General features: G+C 38.0%; 1 protein-coding gene across 3 annotated transcripts in view; it reads left to right on the top strand.

Annotated features, from left to right (window-relative positions):
• Window positions 1-21,001, top strand: part of CCDC88A (coiled-coil domain containing 88A) — a 76,316-nt gene extending 55,315 nt beyond the window's left edge. For 2 of the 3 annotated variants that reach the window (XM_009489301.2, XM_075707004.1), the window contains exons 20-32: window positions 1,313-1,590; window positions 1,794-1,937; window positions 2,968-3,154; window positions 3,530-3,675; window positions 4,307-4,399; window positions 4,599-4,813; window positions 10,579-10,662; window positions 11,718-11,921; window positions 12,233-12,304; window positions 13,289-13,369; window positions 14,222-14,487; window positions 16,135-16,624; window positions 20,937-21,001. In XM_009489301.2, coding sequence (XP_009487576.1) covers window positions 1,313-1,590; window positions 1,794-1,937; window positions 2,968-3,154; window positions 3,530-3,675; window positions 4,307-4,399; window positions 4,599-4,813; window positions 10,579-10,662; window positions 11,718-11,921; window positions 12,233-12,304; window positions 13,289-13,369; window positions 14,222-14,487; window positions 16,135-16,624; window positions 20,937-21,001 — 2,325 coding nt within the window. The remainder of the gene's footprint in view (window positions 1-1,312; window positions 1,591-1,793; window positions 1,938-2,967; window positions 3,155-3,529; window positions 3,676-4,306; window positions 4,400-4,598; window positions 4,814-10,578; window positions 10,663-11,717; window positions 11,922-12,232; window positions 12,305-13,288; window positions 13,370-14,221; window positions 14,488-16,134; window positions 16,625-20,936) is intronic. The other variant, XM_075707005.1, reaches the window with a different exon arrangement.
• Window positions 21,002-25,902: the final 4,901 nt, after the last annotated feature.

The raw sequence follows: 25,902 nt of genomic DNA, 5'->3' as shown, positions 1-25,902 counted from the left end.
CACTAAGCTGGCCTACATGGACTATGTCAGAACTGTTCTTAGGCAACTGTAATTCTACTGTTCCTTCTGATACCCATAAGGAACATACAAGAGAAAGGATGTCTTAAAGGATAACTGGGAATTCTGAACTAAATTAAGCTCGGGATTCAGTCTGGGAAGTTTCACAGCATATACATACCATCAGACATTACTTCATTTCCAGTGAAAGGTTCAGCTTTCTCATCTGTAACAAAGAATGCTGCAGTTCCAACAGAAAGGGAATTGTTCCTTAGTAACAGCGTGCACTAGAGTGATAGATTCCTCCCCTCCTCCTCTTAATAGACACCCTGAGGGTATTAGAAGCCTCAGTAGTTTGTGCTTTTCATCTCTTGAATAGGAAGGAGAAGGAAACTGGCCTGATACAGGTCAAATGACAAGCACGTTGGGTATTGTCAACTCTTTAAGATATCCCAGGATTAGATTAGGTTAATCTTTCCAGAGGCACACAAAGTAAAGTTATTGTTTGGTTGGTTTTTTAATCTGTCTAGTGTTGAAGGCTTTAATGTATTAATAGACACTAATACTGTTCTGACATAATTGTTGGAGAAATTGTACTCTTCTACGAGAAGAGTACTTTCCACCAGATCTTACAACATGTACATAGAGTGATCAACTGACGTTACTATTGTTGGAAGAGAACTGTGAATGGCAGTTCCTCAGTAAAACAGAATATGGGTAGTTCCTTCCAGGAGCTGCTATTTTATTTCCCTTTCTCTCTGTTAAATGGGTGCTACTGTTTGAAGTGGGTACAATAAGGATTTTACGGTGACAATAGAGATTCTGTACAATAAAGATTTAAAAAAAAAAAAAAAATCTATGCCAATATGAAAGTTCATTTTAGTCATGTCACAGATTTGGCTTCTGTGATATGAGGATCACCGGTGATCCATTTCTCTAAGATACTTTGATACCAGAGCTGTCAGTGCTGAGAGGAAAATGTGCCTCTCATCTAGATAGCACTTTAACAGACACTTGAAGGTAAATAATAATTTGATTTCTCTTTCCCCCGCCCCATGTCGGTTTAAGCATATGCTTAAGTGCTTTCTTGCAATACCGCTATAAAATTTTTCTTGGAATATTTTGAATTGGAATTGTCTATTGGGATATAAGAAAAAAAGTATTCCTATTAAAGGTTGTCAGGTAATGGAATAAGTAGAAGGTTGCTAAGATGCTAAGAGTTAAACTCAAGAAATCTTTCAGTGGGAAGAGATAGACAAGATAATCCAGTCTGTGAAATTAATTTGCAGCTCTTGTCACATGTTTATTACTGCAGGTTGAAAATTCCACCCTTAATTCTCAAAGCACATCTCTTATGAATCAAAATGCACAACTGTTAATCCAGCAGTCTGCTTTAGAAAATGAGAATGAATGTGTGCTCAAGGAACGTGAGGATCTGAAATCATTGTATGATTCACTTCTCAAAGATCATGAAAAACTGGAACACCTGCATGAACGCCAAGCATCCGAGTTTGAATCTCTGATTGCTAAACATGGAAGTCTTAAATCTGCACACAAAAATCTGGAGGTGGAGCATAAGGACTTAGAAGATAGGTAAATACTAATATGCCTAAGTAAGATGAGAGTGTGATTTCTGAGCAAAAAGCAAAAAATGCTGCATAACTAGGATGAATAAAATAGTATTACTTAAATATAACATTAAGATCATAAAACTTTGAAAGATCACCTCTTCAAAAAACTTCCATATTTTCTTGTCATTCCAAAGAAAGAAACTTAAATATGATTTCTGTTTGCAGGTACAATCAGTTGCTGAAACAGAAAGTACAACTGGAAGAATTGGAGAAAGTACTCAAGACAGAACAGGAGAAAATGCTGCAGCAAAATGAAAAACATGAAACTGTAGCAGCAGAGTATAAAAAACTTCGTGATGAAAATGAAAGGTAAAGCAAAAGTCTGATATATGTGTATTAGTAGAGCTCTGAACACTTGTCAGTACAGTCTAAACAAGCGTTGTATCCTCTCACGTTTCTTAATACCTGATGCTGCAATTCAGGACGCTTACGATCCATACCTTAAAGCAACTCCACTCCGTTGGTCTGCAGTACAGTCATTTCAGAAAAACTGAACAGGAAGAGAAGAAAACAAACCCACAAAAAATAATTAATATATCCTGAGGATACTGAATTCCACATAGCATCTTGAGGAATGCCAGGCCAAGCACCATGCAGTATGGTTGTAAGCGGTAGAGGGAGCAAGCCGCTCTGCATGTGTCGCTTAAGGGCGAAGATAGCTGAGGTTAATGCCAGTAGGAGTAGAAATGCAGTGGGTGGCGAAGCCCTGCTTGACCCCTGCAACTGAGGTAGAGCTTGCCATAAGTAGTCGGGTTGAATAGTAGTATTTACACAGCGTGCTACTTCCCCGCTCAAGAAGAGGTATTAAGATTTGTTCATCTAGCAGAGAGGCTCACAATTAAATGCCTCCTACTTTTGGTGTTGTGAGAGGACAATTGGCAGGAACTGGAGGTTGGTTTTAGAAAGGGACATGGCAGGGCCCAGTAGGGACAAAGGGAGCCCAAGAGTCAGTATCTGCGATCCCCATGATTGCCAAAGTTTGGACCATTCCTATTTTCTTACTATTTTGTGTTGGCAAGAAATTCTAGCCATTTTGTAAGATTCCTGTATTTTGAGAAGTGGAATCTTAAAACTGGTTGTGATGTCTACATTTAGAAATCCTGCTTTATTTCTTAAACATATGGAGAGCCTGGAGTGTTTGGCTTAAAGGCAGAATGCATACCTAAGAAAATTAGACTAAGAGATGATTTACCTACAGCATGTGATACTAAGAAATGTTTATATGTATTCTACGGAGTAGCATAGAGCCCTGGAAATTCCATGGTTCAGAGGGAGTGTGGGTCGTGAATACATTTCCTTCTATCTGCATGTCTTCTTTTATGGTGTCTTTTAATTCCAGGCTTATTCGTACATACAGTCAGCTCTTGAGGGAGAATGAAGTTCTCCAAACTGATCATAAGAATTTGAAAACATTATTGAACAATTCCAAACTAGAACAAACACGATTAGAAGCTGACTTTTCTAAACTCAAAGAACAGTACCAACAACTGGATATTACATCTACAAAACTAAATAATCAATGTGAGGTATGTGAGAATTACGCTATTTTTCACGACTGGTATCACTGTAATATTTATATAAGTGTATTTGTAGATTCATAAAATTGTATTAAGTGCTTGGAAATTAGTCATTTGGTTGATAGATAACGAAGTTGGTCTGAAGACAAATTTGCTTGTTGTACAGGCAATAAAAAAATTGGGGCTCGTGTTAGGTAAACTGGTTTAAGTTATTTAAAGCATCAAAGAAGCTTTTATCAGTTGAGTCATGATTTAGTTAAGCTTTCTGTTTGATTTGACTATCAGAATCCTTTGTAGACCTAAATTTTCTTGATAATCTCATTAACTGTGTCTAAAATATACTCACATATAAATATGCATGTACCATTTCATATATTTTAACAGCTGCTTAGCCAGCTTAAAGGAAATCTGGAGGAGGAGAACAGACATCTACTAGATCAAATTCAGACATTAATGCTACAGAATAGAACATTACTTGAGCAGAATATGGAAAGCAAGGATCTCTTCCATGTAGAGCAAAGGCAGTACATGTGAGTTTTTAAAACAATGAAATTACTGTGATTAGGGCAGTTACACCAATACCTGTATTTTTTAAAAAACCCTTCTGTTTTATATAGAAATCAACGTGTGTACTACTTCCGAAATGTTTTGCTTTTTAAAATAAAAATTTAAATTATATATGAAAAGCAAATAACTCAAACTACGAACATGGATTTTTAGTTCTAAAGGGTTGGTGCAACTGTGTGTGTTTATCGATGATGTGAACTAGGAATAAAAATGTTTTTTATAACTCATCTACTACAAGCAAAGTCCTAGGTTTGTAGTATGTAAACATTTTTAGTGAATTTGAAAGAGGAGAAAATGCGCTTGTCTAAATGATTCTGTTGGCGTCTATATGCACTTTTTTATTATTAAAAAAGGGGAAAATTCTGTTGTGTAATAAAGGCAAATGGGAATTTTTTCAATTTCATGTCATAATATTAAACGTAAGACTGCTTGTTTGCTGTATCTCTTTCTTGATTTTTCAATAAGAAACAAGTGTCACATAAGAATTTCTCAGGAAAAGTGACAACTTTCAGATAACATATCCAAAGGAATGTGCTACTCACACATTTTATATACATTTTTGAAGCAGACATTATCATTAATTTCTGTTTACAGTGACAAGCTAAATGAATTAAGGCGACAGAAGGAGAAATTGGAAGAGAAGATAATGGATCAGTATAAATTTTATGAACCATCTCCACCAAGAAGGTACTGATGAGCACAATATAAGAATAAACACAGATCTAAAACGTGACATACATATTCTGTTCTAGCTGAAAATTAAGATTTCATTAAACTTCAGGGGAGCAGAATCATGTCTGTGTTCTTGAATACAAGTTAGGAAAAGTCTGAAGGCGTAAGTAATGTATTATAAATGCAATAAATGTACTTGTATTATTGATAACAGAAGGGGCAACTGGATTGCTCTGAAAATGAAGAAGCTGATAAAACCTAAGAAGGATGTTAATCGAGAACGTTTGAAGTCTGTGACCCTTACGCCTACCCGTTCAGAATCCAGTGAAGGATTTCTTCAGCTGCCCCACCAGGACAGTCAGGATAGTTCCTCTGTGGGCTCAAACTCTCTTGAAGATGGCCAGACCTTGGGGACCAAAAAGAGTAATAGTGAGTACTGCAAAACATTTTTTTTTTTCTTTTGATAATCCTTGGCTAAATGTGTTTTTGTTATGATTAAAAATTAAGAGGTGCTCAGAAAAGGTTGTGTGTTTTGGAGGATTTTTAAAGGTAATTTTTAAAGTCTTTAGGAATGAAACCTGAATTCATTTATTAATGACAGATTTATACTAACTTATTGCAAACTCCTCGAGTGTTTGGGCAGGAACTAGTTTTTAGCCTTTCTGTAGCTCTAAATGTAAATGTTAAAATACATTTACAGTGCTTGGGTAAGATGAAGCAGGCACTGTTACTGGGTCAGACGAGCAGAATTTTGGATAGACTGTCACATGCCCTCACTAGTACCCTATTTTGTTTCTCCCACTTGTCCCAGCATGAATCGTTCTCCTTGTCTTGGAAGTGCTTTCCAAGCTGTGGCTGTGCTAACATCCTTTAGTTCCTAAAAAGATCATCTGTCTGAAGGTGTTCCTCCAGCAGTTCACAAAACCAGTGATGAAGAATTTGGATAATATTTGAATATGCAATAGGAAGAGCTAATGGACAGACACAACCTGTTAAAAAAATGTGAATTGTTACTCATCCTAAAGATTAGAGTTAAGTGGCTGAGAGGGAGACTGAGGAGGGTTAAAGAGGTGGGCATAGATCAAATGTTCCAGACACAATTTGCTAACCTTGCAAAAGCACGACAGCCATCATGTTAGGATGCCCACAGTACAAAAAGCCAGGTTCTGTGCAGTATGTACATTTATTATCTATATTTTTTGTTATCCCCTCTTGGCATGAATCATAAACTGCCCAATTTCTTACAACTTGAGAGATAGTATTACAGCCAAGTTATCAGGTTGTAATGATTCTATTTAATAATTATGCACCAAAAGCATTTTGGCTGTGCATGTAAAAGCATCAGAATACATCTGTATTAACATTCACTTAAAATCTTGGCAATACTTTTTTTTTAAATTTAATGTCTTGGGTTTCAAAAGACAGCAGATTGATATTCTGGGTTTTGTGCCAGCTGTGAATTTGCTGTGTTAGAAATTATTAAAGCCATTATGATGTGTTGGTTGTTTTTTTTTTTCTTCTGTGCTTATTGCAGAAGCTTAGTCAAAAACATCTAAAAACACTATGTCAGGGAAACTTAAAATCAGATTTGTGAGGTTTTTTGATAACTGAAGAAAACAGTAAATTCAAGGGTACATTTTATCACTTCCGTTGCTGACTTGTCACTTTGGGAAGCTTAGCATTTTTCAGTGTAAGGGTCTGTCAAGGTTCAAAACAGGTACTTTTGACTTAAAAAAACTGTTGCTTTTACATATAAACTGGAAGTCTTGTGGAATTCAGGAGTGAATGAAGCTGTAGTGGATGTTTTTGCAAGTGTGTTAGTTTGAATCAAGAGTGTGCACGCTTTGGTTCAGACCATCTGCATCTGTGTCGACGATTTCATGTTCTGGAAGGGCTCTTTTATGTGACAGTTTTCTTTGCATGGTACATGGGACCTTGTAGTGTGCAGTTACCCTCCCGGTGGAGCCACGGTTGAAGTTACGGTGGCTGATCCTCAAAAGAGGTTTGAAGTTGTTCAGACCTCATTAATTTTCTACTCCGCAGACCTTGTTCATGTTCCCCTTAATCCCAGTGTATTTATCCACAAACTGGAAGGGCTGATCTAATTCTGGATCCTAACCTTCCTCCATTACACGTGTTGCCATGGAAACCACAGTTTTTGATAGCATTTGGATGAATTATGTGCCAATTCAATGCTGACAATCTTACTTGAGACAGTTTGTGTCTCACAAACTTAAGAGAGTATCTCAGTTGGAGAAGTACCAGTAATGGTGCACGTTTTGCAGTATATGTCTTCTGCTTTTAGAATGACTGTAAATCCTAAATATCAAGATACTGTGGCTCCGTCTTTTTTTCTGTAAGAAGTGGCTTGACATTGCAGCTTCCACTGAAAGAAGCTACAAGAAAGAGAAAAGCTGTACGTTGCCGCCTGTCTATGGAAATGCTCAGGTATTGTAGCTTTCCACACTGGTCGAAGGCCATTTTGGGTATGGGAAGAGACAGGTTCCGTTCCATCCCGATCTCCTGCGTCTGGGAATGGCGGTGGTTCCAGAGAGAGCTGCTGAGGCGCAATGTCCTCCGTGTCCTTCAGTAGGCAAGAGAAGGCGGCTTACCTTCCCCAAATTTCAGTCACTGGCACAAATCGGTGGTGTTCTCAAGAGCTAGAGGACAGAGTATCTGACATAAAGTGATCTTTGAGATGTATAGGTTTCCTGCCCCATATCCCCTGTCAGAGAAAGCGAGAGGACATACTGATTCCAAAATGAATTATCCTGCTGCTACCGCTACTGATAAACAGATTTGCTCTGTGAAATCTGTAGATTTTCTTCTTTTGAAGGTGGCGATGGAGACTCTTTTCCTAATACAGGACGCTTTCTCATGCAAATGTTTTCAAGAGACCTATTGTCTTACAAAGATAGGTGATCTTGGCGCAAAAGTGAGGTTGCCCTGTTCTGCAGAGAAAACGGCACCTGAGGTCTCACAGAGTGCTTGAAGCCCTTGCCTGATTCCAGAGGTCCTCTGGAACGGAGCGGGTGCCTGTATGGCTGCTACCGCGGGCAGCACGAGTCAGATCTTGCAGGCAGCATGGATACTGCGCGCTCCTCTGACTGCAGAGTTTCACCTTTGCTTTTCATATCTGTATTCAGTGGTCGAATCAGGTGAGTACCACAGATCTGACAACCTGCTTTGTGCAGAGCCTTTTTTTTCTCAGGGGGGATGGGATACCATTTTGAGCTTTTGCATAGAAAACCCAAGGCAGGCAAGTGGAAATTTTTTTTCCCCTGTGGAGAAAAAGGTTACTATTGTTAGCTTCCGCTTTCACCATTCCAGATTATTAACAACGTCCCAAAGGAATTAAGGCTATTAGTAAGCCTGTCATCTTTAAATAGTAGTACCCATAGCAGACACATTGTGTCATAGTGGAAGTAAATAAGTATATTTGGCTCCATTTTCTATTACCAAAATTTTTAGAAGATGTCTGCCTAACATTTTCTTGTGTACGTCAACGGAACGATTTGAGGATTTTAATAGTATCCATACAGAATTCCGCAGAGTATTTCTGGCAAACAGGAGGAGGATTACAAAATGGGAGATCTCCTTATCAGTGGAGCAATTCTGCAATACTCATCATTCATCCTCAGCTCAGAAAGCAAGAACATGTTCATAGAATACTGAGAAGAGAAAGAAAAGTTAATGAATTATAACGAGAGTTCTTTGAGTAGATGACTACTAAGACCAAAACAGTCCTCCTGCCGTCCCATTTTTAAAGTCTGTTGGAATAAAGATGTGAAGAGCAAAAGCTGCCTAAGCTAAACTTTGTGGTGTCCTGTTTATTTCTTCTGTAGCTCTGCCATTCCAGTATTTTTTTGCAAGACATTTGTTTAGTTGTATTCTGCGCAGAAATTACTTACATAGTCTGTCAGGGAGGTTGCATTTTACCAAAGGACAGGTTTTGATGGGCGATTTTCCAGGACATCAGTAGTTGCAGTGGAGTTTTCTGTTGGGTACAGTTGCTGAGAGCCGTAAATCAGTCCTTTTGGAGGTGATCTGTGTTGATGAACAAGAATCACAGATGATTCAAATGGTTCTTGAACATCTTCTGGTTATTTTTAAGAAGATTAGAGTGGATGTTTCTAAGAAGGATCAGTTATCTTGTCTGTAAAGGTTTATAGAAGTTACAGAAGTCATGTTTCACCATGAGGACAAAACGTACTAGAAATAGAACAGAATTACCTCTTTGGCTTGGTGTTACTGTTAAAACTGATTAGTTATTTACCTGCTAGAAAACTAGTCTGATGCTGTGCCTCATATTCCTTTGGCAGGGAGCTAGTCAAAGCTACGTACTTTTACATACAGTTAGATAGACAATATGCGTGTCTCCTTGACGGAGGTTTAGCAGCCTCTCTACTTTTTTTGAGCCAGTCAGCATCCGTGTTTATGTTGGTTTTGGTTTATTTCCTCAGGATCTACAAGAGGAGGAATGTTTTATTGATCTGAAAACAAACAAACAAACAAAAGGTTATTTTGAAGTACCTACAAGTGTATGTACATAATAAAAAATATATGTATGCCTATGTAGTGAGTCATTCAAAGGGGAAATTGTACTTGTGTATTTTCATCTTACATACGGAGTACGTGTGCCTTTCTTTTCTCCCTGTTCTTGCCCACCCCATATCATAAGGACCTGACATAGGAGGGCGTTTGCTGTCCCTCTCTGGTCAAGATAGAGTTATGTTCTGCAACTGTGAAAACTTTTGTGTTTGCTTTTGACGCTTGTGGCTGTGCCAATCATGCATTCAATGGAAGCTGTAAAATGTGTTGCATTGTAAAGTTCTTACTCTAAGTGCAAACACAGAATAATATGATGGAGAGGGAGATTTCTTTCTCTTTCAAGGTAGGTCACGTGCACTTGTAAATGCATCTGTATATATCTACTGCTATATAAAATAGAACCTGCTGTATAACAAGCTGCTGGGTGAGCAGAAAACCAAGGCAAATGCCAAAGCACATGTCCCCAGAGTGCCTTCAGAGAGAGAAAATAAGCAGCTCTTGGGCTGATAGACTGGACTACACTGCTTTCATATCTGCATAAATAAGAACTTTTTGGTGATCTTATTATGCATTTCTTTCTGGATCTTTACATGCCGGTTGTTTGCATGTGGCTCCTGTATGCTTGGCAGTCAGCTGACACATTTATCTGATGCTTCAAAATGCAGGTGTCTGCCAGTAATCGGTTACTAATGCAGAATAGCTGAATCTAAGGACCAGATTAACTTGTGATTTCCCCCTCCTCCATATTTTAATACTATTTGTAATTTTAACTCTGTTTCCTGATATTACGTTATCTCAGTTTTCTCTTAGTCCTCCCAAAATGCTACAGCAACACTCCCATTTGGATTTTCTTTTGCTGGGGTTTTTTTTTTGTTGTTGTTTGTGTTTCTTTTTTTTAATCTTTGGTATTTTTTCAGCTAAAAAATGTGGTGCATACCATTCCAGCCAATAAATCTTGGTTTTATTTTTCTTATTACAGATTTGAACTGGATTATTTCAGTAAAATATTAAAGTCACTGCACACAAACAGCAGATTGAACATAAGGTCCATGTAATTTTTCTATAAGACAGTAGATGACCAAAATTATTAATGAACGCAAAATGTAACAAATGCAAGACTGATAATAGGTTGTATCTTACTAGAGATGCAGGGCAAAAGATTACAAAAGTTATTAATCTCAAAAAATAATGATGTGAACATATTTTAAAGTAGGAGTTGTACTTAGAGTTGCTTTCATTTTAAGCTTGTTTTGCTTCGCAGTTTTATGTTCAAGAAATGTTATTTTTCACGGTAAAAACTAGATAATTGTCAATTTCTGTAATCGTCTGCAAAGAAGTTACGTTTGTTTTTCAAGAGCTTGGCAGTTAGAACTTTCAAACTGTATTACACTCTTCACCATTATTTTCGGTGCGTTTCTGAGTATATTAAAGTTTCCATAGTGTAGTTTTCATGTGTCAGTGTAGTTTTCATATTTCATTACCACACAGAAGCATGAGAATGATAGTTTTTAGCATAGCATACATAGCTTAAACTCAGACATTCATTTCTGTCCTTAGTTTCAACATTTAACTTCCATCTGTTCTTCTCCCTTTTTTTCTTTCATTTCCCTGTTTCCGTTTTCCCTCATGCTATGACATAAAAGTGGTTGCACTGAAAAGACTGCCCTTTTTGAGGAACAGACCGAAGGAAAAAGACAAAATGAAGGCCTTCTACCGTCGCTCCATGTGTAAGACTTTATGACAGTTCAGCTTCTTTTAAACGGCTACACTGGCTTCCATTACTAATTTTTCACTAACCTCTCCCTGGACTGCGCTGTATTTTTCCTCCTATTTTGCAATGTGCAAGTCCTGCTACAATACAAGGAGCTGGAGCTTTTTCTTTTTTTTCCTTTTTTTTTTTTTTTTTTTAAAACCTTGGCACTGAATACTTTATATATGTGCACATGTGCACACACGTACCCACTCATTTACATGCACAAGCACATACATATATATGTATATATTCAGTGCATTGTGATTGCATATCTTTGTATACATGGTTGCCTATATGCACATGTCTCTATGTGCATATAAATTTACAGTGCACTGTGTTAACCTAAATAGTTCTAAATTACACATTTCGTAAGCCTCTTGTTAAGAAATCACTGTAACTTTTTGTTTAAAGAAAGTGTAGAAAATAGTGCAAGGCTGTATGGTGGTCTGTCGCTCTTCAAGTATTCATCAGTTGTTGTTGCCAAAATGTTGTATTGATTTATTTTATTTTGTTTTATAATGAGGGGTGGATAATTTTCTCTAGTTTTGTGAAGTAAAGGTGAATATCATCAGATGTCATCTTTGTCAGATCCTTTTATTTGTTATTATGTAAAATACAGTATCCCTGCAGTAACCTGCACTGTACAAGGATCCCGTATCATTGTTGACATTATATTGTATGAGCGCCTTTGCCCATTTTATCCTTATTCATTCCATTTTATCATTGCAAACAGCATATCAAACCTTCTAACATATATATATTACATGTCATTGCAGTGCAAGCATGGCGATTATACCTAATCAAATCAGTTTTAAGAACCATACTGAGCTGAAAGAAGTCTCTGACTTACAACACTTCCCATTCATTGAGCTGATTGCATGTCATAACATGGATGATCCTGTGTTTATATCTTCCAGTATTCAATGCCGCTTTAATGCTTAGAAAACTGTCAAACGTTTTGCAATACAAAGTAAGAACAGAAGCAAATACATTGACCATGCTGATCATTTGCTTTCATTTGCATCCCAGCCATGAATGACCTGGTGCAGTCCATGGTCCTAGCAGGAGGACAATGGACGGGTAGTTCTGAGCATCTGGAGGGTCCTGATGATATAACTACGGGTAAAAGGAGGAAAGAATTGGGAGCTATGGCCTTCTCTACTACAGCTATCAACTTTGCAGCTGTCAACTCTTCTACAGGCTTCAGATCCAAGCAGTTGCTAAATAATAAAGGTATAGGTAGAAGCTTTTTGCACTGTGATGTGACTGTGTGTAACAGCAATTTCGTATAAATATCGGTTTGACTTGTATTTTAAGTTTTTCAGCAAAAGGCAACCTGAATAATTTGAGTTGCAGTGCTAAGATACTGAATAGGTTTAATAACTGCAGTTATAAAATATTTCAGGATTTTTCCTACAGAATGTTACAGAAGTAAAAATGGATTGGTTTGAAAAATATTTTAGTATATTTTACAGGTGATAAATACTGCAGTAGTATTTTCATTTTATTTTATTTTACATTTTCTTTTATGTCTCTGTGTGTAGATGCTACATCCTTTGAAGATGTAAGTCCACAAGGTATTAGTGATGATTCTAGTACAGGATCAAGAGTTCATGGTAAGATGTAAACTTTTATTAAATGAATTAAGGATATATTATGTGAATGTTAACGAAGTTTGCAAACAAAAGTGAATGGCATCGTTACAAGTGAGCATGTTTTCTGTGATTTGCGTATCTCTTGAATGTATAGTATCATTTCTTCAGATTATTCTTTTCTTTCTTAACTACTACATCAGATAGATGTTCTATATCTCTAGTAGAAAGTATCTATGAAGTGCATCTGAACAGGATCAAAACATTTTCCCTTTTAAAAAATTATTTGGAGTTAATAGTAAAATAAAAGAAGTTATCATTTCAATCCTAAAAAACGCAAGTCCAAATCTGGCCTGATTTTTTCAATGTTTATTGTTCAGTGAAACCTAAATTTGTCATGTACTGTATTTTATAAAACCATTGCGTGTTCCTTCAAGCAAAGCTATGAAGGGAAAGCTATCGTAGATTATTTAGAAGTGAAGCTTTAACTCTTCAATAAATACTTAAAATTAGCATGAGCAACAAACATTTTTGAAGATAGTAACAGTGCATTTCCCTTGTATTGGATAGGAGTACAGGACATTATCTGTGCAGATGCTCTTGCTCCTCCTGTTCGTGGCATTTCAGCAATGTGCAAGGTTCCTTGTCAAATCTGTTGTAAGTGACCTAATCATGAGCAGCTTTCTGCATGCCCATCCTCTCATCTGTGAAATCCTGGTTTCCCACTAACCAATCCGTTTCAATTCTAAATGTACACTCTATTTCTCTTTTCCTCTCCCTTGTACCTTACTATTCCTGTAGTGCCCTTTTCTAAAGTGTCCTCTTGGACTGCCTGGAAATCCCTTCGCTTTCTGATCTGTAAGAAACCACTTTGTTGACAATGGGCATGCTCAGCCTGTGAAATAGTGCATGATGCCTGCCTCTGAGCATTCTGTGATCAGAATGTAAAGGTACCGTGTCATCTGCTAAAATTTTGTTCATCACGCTGTCTCCTCATTTTCCACCTAGCTTCCAGACCAGCCAGCCTTGATAGTGGCAGAACATCCACTAGCAATAGCAATAACAATGCTTCACTCCATGAAGTCAAAGGTATGCTGTAGGTGAATTTACATACATGCTTCATTTCTGTTATTTTCTCTGTAACATCATCTTCATAGGTTAAAAAAAGAACAAGCAAAAAAATTCCCACAACACACCACTGCGTGTTTTTCTTTAAGCATTTGATAGCCTTCATTCCCCAAATTAGGAAAGGATACAAGTATTAGTAGAACTTATGTTTTTAATAAATATTAAAAGGGTGGCATTAGTATATAAGCTACAAACTGTTTTAAACCAAACCTAACCCAAGTAATGATGTTACAAACTAAGAATTCCCCGCAAAGTAACAAGAATTGGTGTTTTGTGGAATTTATTTTGCATTTAATGCCATATGCTTCCTTCAGGTCACAGTTGTAATGAACTAGAAGTAATGGCAGAAACTGTTGGAGAAGCAGCATTCCTAAATAGTTCTTGTTGAAGAACTATACTGAAGAAAATACTTTTTCCATTCCATCCTTTGTATTTCATTTAATGTAAAACTCATTAATAGTGTATTAGAGCGTGTGCCTCACAGCAATGCTGAGCAAGAGTGGAGGCGTAGCTTTAGCCTCTTGGAATATAGTATTATGTAGATGGAGACCCAGATCATAAGTGAAGGTAGCTCTTTATTCAAAAGCTATCGTGTCACGTTTAAAGAGCTGTAAGAGGTAAGTCAGGGGAGTGCAATTGTATTAATAATGTATTTGGTATGAGTGAAAAAGAGCAACTGGATTTTCTAGTATTGTAAATAGAATTATTAACCGAATCTGATGATGTTCCAGATTTGAGTCAAGTTGTACTGTTTAACAGCTTTCGTATATATTTTTTTTCTTATGGAGTACATAATACCATTTACCCCAAAAGCAGGTGCAGTTAACAATCAAAGCAGGCCGCAAAGTCACAGCAGCGGAGAATTTAGTCTGCTACATGAACATGAGGCTTGGTCTAGCAGCAGCAGCAGTCCTATTCAGTATTTGAAAGGTCATACAAGGTCTAGTCCTGTGCTCCAGCAAAGAACGCCTGAAACACTGGATAGTCACGGAAAACAGATCAAAACCGGTTCTCCTGGAAGTGAAGTTGTTACCCTGCAACAGTTTTTAGAAGAAAGCAACAAGAGTACCTCAAGCGAGGTTAGTTTAAAAAATATTTTAACTATGTGTTATCCCATATATGGGCACAGAATTAATAGAAGACTTACAGTGAGTAGAATTGCTTTAAAACTTTGTGGCGATACTGGTTATGCCTGCCTTAAGAAGCAGCGTGGATTGTATCCTGATAAACTGTACTTGCTGTATTATCACAAAATCATTTGGAATTTTGCAGCTTGACCCTTCCCAGGTTACTGAATTAGGTAAGCAAGTCGATCTCTACTGCACAAAATTGTCCAGCGTACTGATGCATGGTACACTCATCGGAGTTGAGATGGAAGGCTGTAAACTCAAAGCAGGCTACTTCCCTTCTTCCAGTTCAGCACTTGGCTTCAGTAAGAGCTGTTGTCAGACCTGTCTCGCATCAACAGGAAGGAAGATGCTTTACTTCATTCCCTGAGGAGGGACTCTTGTCTGCTTCAGTTTCATCTTTTTAACTCTACTGGGCAAAAAACCTGACCTTGGAGCTCATTGAAATCTGAGAGGAATAAGACAAAGAGAATGTTTCTCTAAATCAGGGACAGTTTGTTAGAAGTCGAAAATCACCTTGTCTCTGCTAGTATTCTCAGTGCTTCATCGCTAGTTCTTGAGGAGATCTGTCTGAAACCTAGAAGTGCTCTAGGCTAAAGCAGGCCAGTTACTGTGACTAGGGCCTATCAAGAGTAAGGATCGGGCTCTATCTATTTTTAACGACACAACTGAAATTGAAAAATAGACGTTCACAGCTGAATTGATTGGGATAGTCTGTGACTTGAGTCTGGGCTAAGTTTCTGGATTTTTTTGTTAGATACTTAAAATGACCTCTCACCTATGGTCTCTCTGACAAGGATTTTTGGGTTTTAAGCATTAGACAGTACTCTTCTGGCAATAGAAAGAAAGCAACCACCGATCAAGTCTAGCCCACTGCTGTTCATGAGTCACAGAATCCCTTTCATAGCATCACAGAATCATTCAGGTTGGAAGGGTGTTCAAGAGGTCTCTTTCCATTCTTCTGCCAGAGCATCTCCTTCATGCTCTTAGCTTAAGTCTTTCCAAATTGTCTCTCTCACCATTTTGAAAAAGACTGCAGTCTTTCTCCATGGAGTCTGTGAATAGTGTTGATCTAAGCTCTAAAGTCTTTTCTCCAAAAAGAAAAAATTGGGAGCTGTCCGGTCCAAATCTAGGCACCAAGAGTACCTAAAGGTTATGTGCTTTGCATTACTTTCTGAGGTTTTTGTCTTTTTTATTTGAGTGTATAGAGAATTTCAGCTTTCAGCTCCGGACGATCAGTATAAGTTAAAATAATAGTCCATATGAAATTGCTTAGGAAGTAACGATGAGTGATGGCAGAGGGCAAGTAGTGAGAAGATGAACTTGAAGTTTTGATCATCTGCTTTGCTGCATTAATCAGTATTACAGGAACTAGTTCCAGATAGTTCTGATCTGTCTGACACCCTAGTTTTCAAAGTACTTGCTTTACCATAAATGTTTAATACTGCTTTTAGATCTGGGAAATTTAAAAAAAAAAACCAAACAAACCCAAAACCAACCTTTTTGGAATTGTTCTTCATTTATGCCCACAAAGGTTGCTTACGAAAAGGTCAAAATTACAATTTATAAATTTATAAGATGTTTTCATGTTTTTGACAGATGAAATCTGCAAGTGAAGAGAATCTTTTAGATGAAGTCATGAAAAGCTTATCTGAGTCTGCGGAGCTGACGGGAAAGGAGAAGCTAAGAAAACAGCTGTCTGCTGGTTGTGGTATTGTGAGATCATTAAGTGTAAAAAATACAGTGGATTTCTCAGATGGACGATCCATGAAACCAGAACAACTTGTAAGGCCCAGCCCTCGTAAAACTGAAGATACCTACTTTACTAGCTCTCCAATAAAATTTACATCAGGCACTCAAGGGAAGCCCAGATCAGTTAAAGAAAAGATACAAGCAACTGTATCACAGCGACAATCAAGAGATTGCAATCCTTACGCTACCTTACCTCGTGCAAGCAGCGTGATTTCCACGGCAGAAGGAACTACTCGAAGGACAAGCATTCACGATTTTTTGTCTAAGGACAGTAGGCAACCTGTATCGGTTGATCCAGCACCGTCCGCCGCCGACAGAAGTGTTCCATCAACCTCTAGTGAGTACTCAGCACACCAGTTATCCTCTAATTTTTTTCACTGTGTGGCTTACAGAGTAGATTGCGTTCCACAAAGCGATGCAGCTAATACAGTTAAACCGCATAATGTAGGATGTAACTCTGATGTGCCTAAGGCTTCAAGGACGGAAAGGTCAAATTTTCGTGAGAGAACTTTGCTAAGCACAAGTGTGTTTAATGATAAAGTCAGTATGTCTGGTAATGGCAGCACAGGATCGTTTACTGTGGCTCAGCCATTTTTATCCCTTAACACTGAATTAGTTAGTAATATAAGTGGATTGCCTCAAAGATCTGCATCAAAAACAACTGATGAGGCAAATCTGTCAGCATTTAGATCAGTGCCGAAAAATCAAGAACAGCCTTCTGCTAGTCAGAAATCTGATCATAGTGACCTACGGTCAGTTCAGACTAGTGAACTTGTTCCTACCACCTGTGTAAGCACTAGTGAGGCTGAATCCGTGCTACTGGTTTCTGAAGATAATAAAACTGTGTGGTATGAGTATGGTTGTGTATGATAAGGAAGTTGTATTGTTAAATACGTACATACATATATATATAGTCTAATATGACATAGGTGTTCTTCTCAATGTCCACTGGATTTAGAGAAAATTTCACTACAATGAAAAAATAACTTCTTGTTAGATCTGCGGGTTGTTGTTTTCCAAGAACAATGGCGTAGGGCTCAGTTGTATACTCTAGCATGTTTGAATGTAAAATTGTAACCTCACCAAAGTTTGCATGAAACATTAATTGCACTGTATATATTTTGCATGCCTTTAAAAGTCTTTATAATACAAGCTCTATTTTTATTTGTCATGCATTACATATATTTTGGTTTTTTCCTGTACATTACTGAATGCATGTTAAACCAGTCGCATGCTGCATTGCCAGAAATGGCACAGTGAACAACACACTTTCCGGTACAAAGACAGTACTTTTCAGTTGTGCTCATGCTTTCAGATGTATCGGTAACACACTGATGATGTGTGTTTGGAGTAAAAATACTTTCCCCCCCCCTTCTTTCAAAAATGAGATACTGATGAAAAGAAGCATTTAGAGAGATTTCAGTGTCTTACCCTTTTCGTTTATGTCACGTCCTGGCATAAATGCACTTTGCACAAGGAACAAGTTACAGCCCAATCATTCAGTGCCTCTAGCTTGCACAATAAATACAAATTAACCGTTCATACTTATTAAAATATTTGAACATTAATAAATACGAAGACCATTCATAATCCTAAACATAAATGCTAATTCTTGTGAAGAGGTAATAAATAGTCACACGATATGCAGCACTTGTAATGAAAAAATGACCCTTTCCACCTTTTCCCTTTTGTATGCTTTGTCTTTGCACGTCTGGTGTACAAATGTGGTGAAGTGTACGGTTTTATTAGGAGTCAAATAGCCGAGTTATAGGAGACTCCTTGTGATGTGTAGTAATAAAAACCTGGATTGATTGTGGTGGAAACTCATTTTTTCTTCTTAGTAGAAGTAACGCTAATATAATAGAAAACAAGATGTGTAATGAAGTAACACAAAAATTGCTCAGTTAACACAGTTAAATAAAAGAAAAAAGAACAAGTTTGCTTGAAAAATGATAGGAGTATAGGAATACTTAAGCAAATAACTCCTTAAATCCCAGATGACCAGCTAAAGAGAAATGTTGAAAAGTAATTACTTAATATGCCACTGTCTCTGCAATTGCTTGAAACTTCTCAATGGTAAATATAAACAGAGTTTAAAATCGTATCATATTTAAACTATAATTATCTGTGGCTTTAGACATTAGCACGGTTTTGCAAGAGGAAATAGTTACTGGCAGTTATTGTAGGCCAAAATTACATACGCTATAAAAAAAACTGAATGAAAATACATCTAGAGGAAAAATATTTAAAATTGAAAATAAATATTGAAAATAATGAATGTCATCTTCCAATTTTTACAATTGAATTTATTTTGCCGGCAGTTTTGTGGCAGTCGTGGTACCGCTGTGTGGGTTGAACTTTAATTCCTTTGTGTTTAACTAGGGAGGGGTAGGAGTGCTGCAAATACTCAGGTCCTCAAGGAAAAGCAGCAGACATCCCAGCTGGTAATCTATAAGGTCTCCATTTCATACCAGGAGAATTGTTAATCAAATACGGAGATAGCCCTTTCCAGAGCTCCAGCTACATTTCAAGGTGGGGAAAAGGACCGAGGGGAGACGATTGGATGTTTCAGAGACATTCTGTGGAGGGTAAAATTACTGTCTCAAAGGGTAAAGCAGCCATCCTTCGCATCCATTACTGTTGGGCTGATACATTTCTCACTTCTCTTCCATGTTGTTCACAGCGTGCTGTTAGTTACTGCTGTATTCCCTCTAGAACTGTCTCACTGTTAAAAAAAACCCAAACCCAAATCTGACATATAATCTTAATTTCACACACATTCACACAGCAAGATCAGTGTTCTGGTCTTCGGTCCTGTCATCTGACTTCATTTCTCTTAATCTGTAGATGTGTCTGAATGAGCTTTGAGATGAACAGTGCTGTTATCTGAAGTGACGGGTGCATAATACGTTTTGCAAGTTATTTAAGGAATTATAAAGAAATTCTTCTTAGCTCTTGATAGTAATTATTATAAACCCATACTGTGCTACCAGTATCTGGATTTTTCTTAACTGACTTGCAAGCCTGTGTCTTGCAGCGAGACCGCTTGTTGGGAGCAGAACAAAGTTTGCAGCTAGAGGTAGTATCTTCTGCTCAGACCAACTGCTATTGTTGGAGAAATGGGATAAGCTTTCAGGCACGCTATTACCTCGTTTGCCAGCTTTGTCTTGCTTAGGTTCTTAGACTGTCACAGCTACAAAAAAGACCAGTGTTGTCTCCAGATGTGTTTACTACGAACTCTCCAGCATGACCGCTGAGCCCCAGTTGTGAGCAAGGCCGAGGTCTAAAGAGAAATTGCAAAGGCCACCCCTGTAGAGTGAAGTTACAGCTTGCTATCAAGGCAACAAAATACTTTTTTTTTTTCGCCCCCAGCCACCACCCATGGGGCACTTCAGTTTGCGTTGTTTCATTTCTTTTCACAGCCCTGAGCTTTCACATACAAACCAAATCTGATGGTGACTATTTATGCCTGCTCTAGCCTGTGTTTTACCTTACTCCATTGCGGGGGGGGCAGCATTAAAACAGCTTCTCTCTCAGACGCAAACGGCTTCGGAATAACTGAGTGTTTGTGCCTTTGAACACAAGCGTCCCAGATCCTCTACGGGAGTTCGAGACTAGCCTTGTCCAGCTCAAATTACTATTTTGCATTGTTTTATAAATTTGTAAGAAATTGCATTCCAGTTCTGAGGATAATAACCTTTTGTGCTCCTGGTTTTGCTCCATTGAGTTCAGCTGGAGGCAGCAAAAGCATGCTGCTAGAGACTTTTTAATGTCTCTGAAAAATAAATTTTTGACATTTGTGTATTGTATATGAAAGAAAACAAATATTTTCATGTACAGAAGGGTTATTTTTCCTCCACTTTGGACTTCACACTTTAAAAATAACATCATGGATGTCTGTTGGTCTATGCTCAACTAGTGGAAGGATCTGTGAAATTCCTTTCAGACCCAGTCACTACTGCTCCTTGGCCGTTCAGATGGCTGACGGTAAAACATACTGTGCGCTTGCTCATTCCTCGGTCCCTGCTGCCTTAAAAATGATAAGTTAGGACTTTGCATGGTCATTATAAATGATAAATATGTGGCTGCCAGCCAAAAAAGGTTTTGTTGTTCAGGCTCAGTAATTTGCTTGCAGTTAAAGGTTTGCTTGATGCTTTGCTTTAAGTGAATAGTAAATTAAGATACTGCATTTTGCACGTTGCTGTTGCATGCAAAGATAATTTTCTGTTTTGCAGAACTGAAATTGAACGTTTCTGTCAATGTGTAGCAGGTAAAAATGCAAAGATGAGTTAAGTTCTCTGCTAGGCTCAGTCAGCCTTGATTATGTCTGATTACTATTTTTCCTTTTCATACAGGCTGAAATTTAGGGTTAGTGTATCTAAAAGTTAAGTATATCTGATTGTGGCTTTGAAAATAATACCTGGGTATTCTGAATGCTAAGATGAACTTTAATGAGCATAGTTGAGTAGGCACTAACAGTGAGTTTCTTCTATCCCTCTCCTCTGTCCTTTCCTCTTAAAAAAAAAAAAAAAAAAGAGTGTTTATATATCCTTCTGTTCTACTAATAAGTAGAATGTATTTTATGCATGAGGGTTTTTTTTCTTGTCCTGATAAACACAATGAATAACATGAAATGCTTTTCTCTGCAGATGTGGAAGCTATCCCAGAAAGCAGAAATTCAAAAAGCAGGTCTAGGGAGCAACAAAGCTCCTAATTCTATTACCCACTACATGAGATGTGGGCCAAGTGGTGAGTTTCCTGCCCAAAATGTAAATGAGATTAATTTCATTTACAACAAACTAACAGCATTACGTATAAGAACAAGTGCACATTGCATTAACCAGATGTAAATACTGCTTGCTTAACTGGCTTCTATCTTGCTTATTAGTTAAGCCAGAACAGGTTGCTTTATAGCAGTTATTTTGCCTGTGTAGGCAGGGAACGTCATCCCATTTAGCCTTTTGCCTGTCAAAATTCCATTTATTTTTCCAGTCTCTTGAAGAAGAAAGTTCAAAGAAATCACATTAAGAAGTAATATTGAAGTCGGTTCTTAGAAAGGGACAGATAAATCTAAAAGAAGAGTTTAACAAAACGTACGAAGTATTCGATACTACAAGGAAACTGCCTTTTTATAAAGCTTGTCTTTGGCATTCTGTCCTTCTCTTGACTTCATTAAAACATCTTTGATGCATGCTGTTAGTGCTGTTAGTTCTGTTAGTGACTTAACTCTGTATTTTATACTTCTACACTTTAAGCTTTTCTCATGTTCTTTTCTCTTTCTACCTTTCAACTGAACGCAGAGAGAAAAGTGTCCTTCAGTATCTCAGTATGAAGCCTTTATATCTGAAGTAACAAGACAGCGCCTGTAGGAATCATTAATAAAAATTAAGGGAATTTTTTACATTCTTCGTGACTAGAGCAGGCAAGAAATAAAAACCTACCTACCTTCCTTCCTTCCTTGAATCAAGGAGCTCTACTGGAGTCTACTGCCGAAAATTTGTAGATGGTCTTAGGAATTATTGCACATTGCACTGTTAAGATCTACTGAATAAAGGACAGTTCTCATCTCCCTAAGGACCAAGAATTTTAAGGTCTCAAGAATTACTCCAGGAAAAAAAACAAACAAACTTCTTTCATCTTCTGTTTATGAAATTAGCCGCTGATTTGCTTAAGCTTCTGCTAATAATTAGCCAAAAAAACCCCATAACTAGCAGTTTATATTTACTTCTGTAAATGTAAAATAAATGCTGTAGTATTTTGTTGAAATTGACTGTATATACAGATACCAAAACCTCACAGCTTACTGGCACTTCGCTGCCTTATTTGGTTAGCATAATCTGCATGAAATTGCTCTTTAAAAAGTTTATGCTGATTTTTGTTGCATACTGCAAGAGAAAAAAATTTGTTTACATACATGACAAAGTTCGGTAACTAACGAAAGTGGGAGTCATGGGATAATCTCATTATACAGAAACTGTTTGTCATCTGTGTTTTTTCACATTCCCAAGTTATTCTGCATATATATGTTCAGATGCTTCTGACAGGAAATTGTTAGGTATGATTTTTCTATAACTTTTATTTTAATATGAGGCTGTTTTCAGCAAATGGCATTTCCAGGATAAGACTGTCTTATGATGTTTGTGTATTCACTGATTTTTTTTTTTTTTTTTTTTAAATTGTTTGTCTTTTCTGATCGTGGCTTAGGAGGTTTCTTGATGGCAAAAAGAAATGTAAATAATATCATATGCATTTTACAATCAGTTCCCCTTAAGGTTATCTTTTATTAGTAAGATACATTTTGTTCGTTACTGATTTATATTAAAGTCAACAAATGTTATTGGTACATTTGGTGGTCGCATACATTTGTTGTCTTGAAAGCATGTGCAGAGAGCTCAAAGGAAGCGTACGGGATTGATAAGCGGATCCAAACTGAGTTATCATAATTTGATTTTATTACAAACCAGTAAGCGCATTCCTATTCCTGTTCTAAAGGGTTAACTGTGTCACCTCCTAGTGTCCTGTCTTCCAACAGGCACGTACATAACTTCCACCCACAGCTAGCTCCGGTCACCTAAGCTAAAGGTAAGCGCGACATCTTCGCAGAGCTAGGGCTGCAGGCTGCCCGCAGATTGATCACGCCGCCGCTCCGACCGTGCGGTGGAGCCGCTCCAGCTTGGTAACGGCTCGCTTCCTGAGGTTTTGTCGTTTATAAAAGTCTCAAGCTGTCAGGGACACTTGGAAGAGAATTGTTTTTCACTGGAGAGAGAACGCAGTTCAACAGATTCAAAAGCATACCGGCAAGTCATTTTTTTGTTTTACTGAAATTCTGTCAAAAGAGCGGGGGAAGCGGAAAGTTCAATAAGCTTTAGAAGGGGAAGTTTTCTTGGTTTTTTTTTTTTTTCCTTTAAATGACTTCCTTCCAAAATACATTTTATGATAAAATGTGCTAAAAGATCTAGATCTAAACAGAATATTTTGGTTTTACAATATAAATACTGGGTCCAGCCTGGGATTGTTTTCACAGATAATTGAAACATTTCTTGGTTTTTTTTCTTAAGTGAAAAGAGGACCAATTTTGCAGCTCTGCACTGTATAGAATTTCCATTCTTCCTCCAAAGGCGTTTTTGGTATTGCATTAAAATCATTGGTTTATTCTAATGACCAGCTCTCACTAGCATCCATTTCTGGTCCCTTATTCTCGGTGTGAAGACTTTCAATGATTTCAGTGGAAGCACAGTGATTTTTGCAGAACTTATCAACATGGATTAGCAATCCCAGGAGTGATCTAAAGCCCGGAGCACTCCTGAAATCCAGCTCCACGATGGTGTCGTAGGCAGCCTGAGCACAGTTCCATTTGGAATAATTTCCCACGCTGTAGCTGACACTGTGACGTTTTTGAGAAGGATGCGGGGCGTTCCGAGCCGTGCGCTGACAGCTACGAGATGTCACCAGAGGGGCGGGTGGGATTAGAGAGTGAAGGAAAAATTGCCTTTACAGAATTTCGGAGGCAAAGATAAAGATAGAAAATCTGGAATGCCGGTAGCCCTTACTAAAGGCATAGCTGTTACAGAAGGGAATTGAAATACCATAAATATTAGGAAGAAATCTCTGATTCTAAATTACGATATTTTCAAGCTCATTTCAGGGTGTGATCATGACTGGATTTTCCTAGCTCTCTTTGACCACAGAGGACTGATGCACTTCAAACTCTTTTAATAGCAGAGTCGCTATTTTTAGAAGAACGCGTGTCTTGAACAGATACAAACCGTAGTGCCAAATGCTGTTTGTATTCGCAGAATCCGAGCAGTTGTGCGTGTTTAGGTGTGCCCGATTCTCCGAGACCCTGGGAATTAGGCGAGAGCGGTGTATTGCCGTGACCGCACGGCACGCGCTTCTCCGCGAGGAGCGTCGCTGGGCACGCGGAACCTGCCCTCGCCACACGTGGCCGTGTCATTTTCGTCACGCAGGTGTCTCCTGATGGTTCATTTATTAGCTCAGCTCTTTTCTGTATTCATTAAGTTGTCCAAGACTACCCATCACCACTTCTACGCTTGCTTTTTGCATATTATTACGCCTTCTTAAAGCATCTGTGCCATCACAGCGGGGGGTAGTCACAAACTTTACAGTTCCTGCTTAATTGATAACATGTAGTAGAAATGAACCCCCCTGATCCAAAAACCTAAGCAAGGTTTCCTTCTGTGAGAGAATCGGTGGGAGTTTGGGGGTGGAATTCATCCTGCCAGGTCAGCGTCTAGGGCAGGTCAGCTCGGGCTCCTGGCTAGCGCCCGTCCGTGCCGTCGTAAGCGGCGTTCGACCCACGTCACCGGCATCGGTACAGAGGCCAGAGCGGGATTTGGGGCTGCGTTGGCTAAATTAGCCAAAAGCAGCACGGGGGATGCATTGGGACTTCAGAGATCAGAATCGACTTCTCCCAGCACCTGCTTTTGCAAGGAAGTTTCAGAGCAGAAGAGCAGTCAGGAGGTTATCTGCGCTCTGGTGATTTTTCAGCTATTTTCTTTTTCCTTTCTTAAGTCTTTCCAGTCTGTGCCCTTAAAATAAAATAAAAACGTAAATGTAATTTGGGAGCCGCTTCGCATTTCCTGAAACACGGAACTCCCAGGGGAAGAACGTGGCAGCTCTTGGACAGCGTACAACAAGAGTACACACGCAGCTTTTGACTGCAAGAGTTGCCAAATCTCTCTCTGCTAGTTCAAGATGACAGAAGAGGTCGTAGTGCTATACGATGTGTAATTTTTATTTACTTTTCTGATAGTCTGCTGAGGATTTAGTAACATTCCCAACACGTATTATTGCTAAACTTTTTCCGAGACATGATGCAGCCTCAACAAAGGAGCTCATGTATGATTTTTAGAGTTAGATGATAATGTATATGTAAATAATGCTTTGATATTAATAAAACTGCCTTAAAGGAATGTACGTAGGTGTGAAACAAAACTTTAAAAGCTCTTATTTAAAACTGTAATTTCCTTGACATATTGATTTTTTTAATGTTTGCCATTGTATACATTTATTAATGATGTTATTAAAATGCCAAACCAAATAATCTTTATTCTTCTTTTGTGTGTACATTTATACACACTTTTTCTGGAAACTGATGTTACCGGGAAGATATTGGTGTTACGTGATGGCGTTGTGGTCAGTTGGTGATGTGTTCAGTGAGTATTTCTGCCGGAAGGAAACCGATAAAACTGTAGCAGAATTTTTCTGGACAGTGTGTAGTTTGTTTCGTGTTGTTTATTTCCGTAGACCTGTGTAGCTTTTGACCATACACTATTTTGATATTACACAAAAAAGAAAAAAAAGACACTAATTTCATAAGTAAATACAAAAAGAAATCATTATAGATTTGCGAAATGTAGTATTTGAAGCTTCGATTTTGCTTGGTGGTTATTTTTGCGGAGACAAGCCTCAGTCTCTTCTGAGGACACAGGTAGTTAAATTTTAGGTCGTACAGATTTTAAGATTCGTGAAGCATAGTAAAACTGCTATTGTGCGCGTCTTTAAAGCAATTTTTCACATGTAAAGCTTTATGGATTTAAAAACCTTGACAACGCCAATTTTTTTTTTTAAAGTGATAAAGGATTTTGGGGTACC

This window comes from Pelecanus crispus, chromosome 3 (genome assembly GCF_030463565.1).
Source record: "Pelecanus crispus isolate bPelCri1 chromosome 3, bPelCri1.pri, whole genome shotgun sequence".
NCBI lineage: Eukaryota > Metazoa > Chordata > Aves > Pelecaniformes > Pelecanidae > Pelecanus > Pelecanus crispus.
This window is presented reverse-complemented; position numbering and strand designations above follow the sequence as displayed.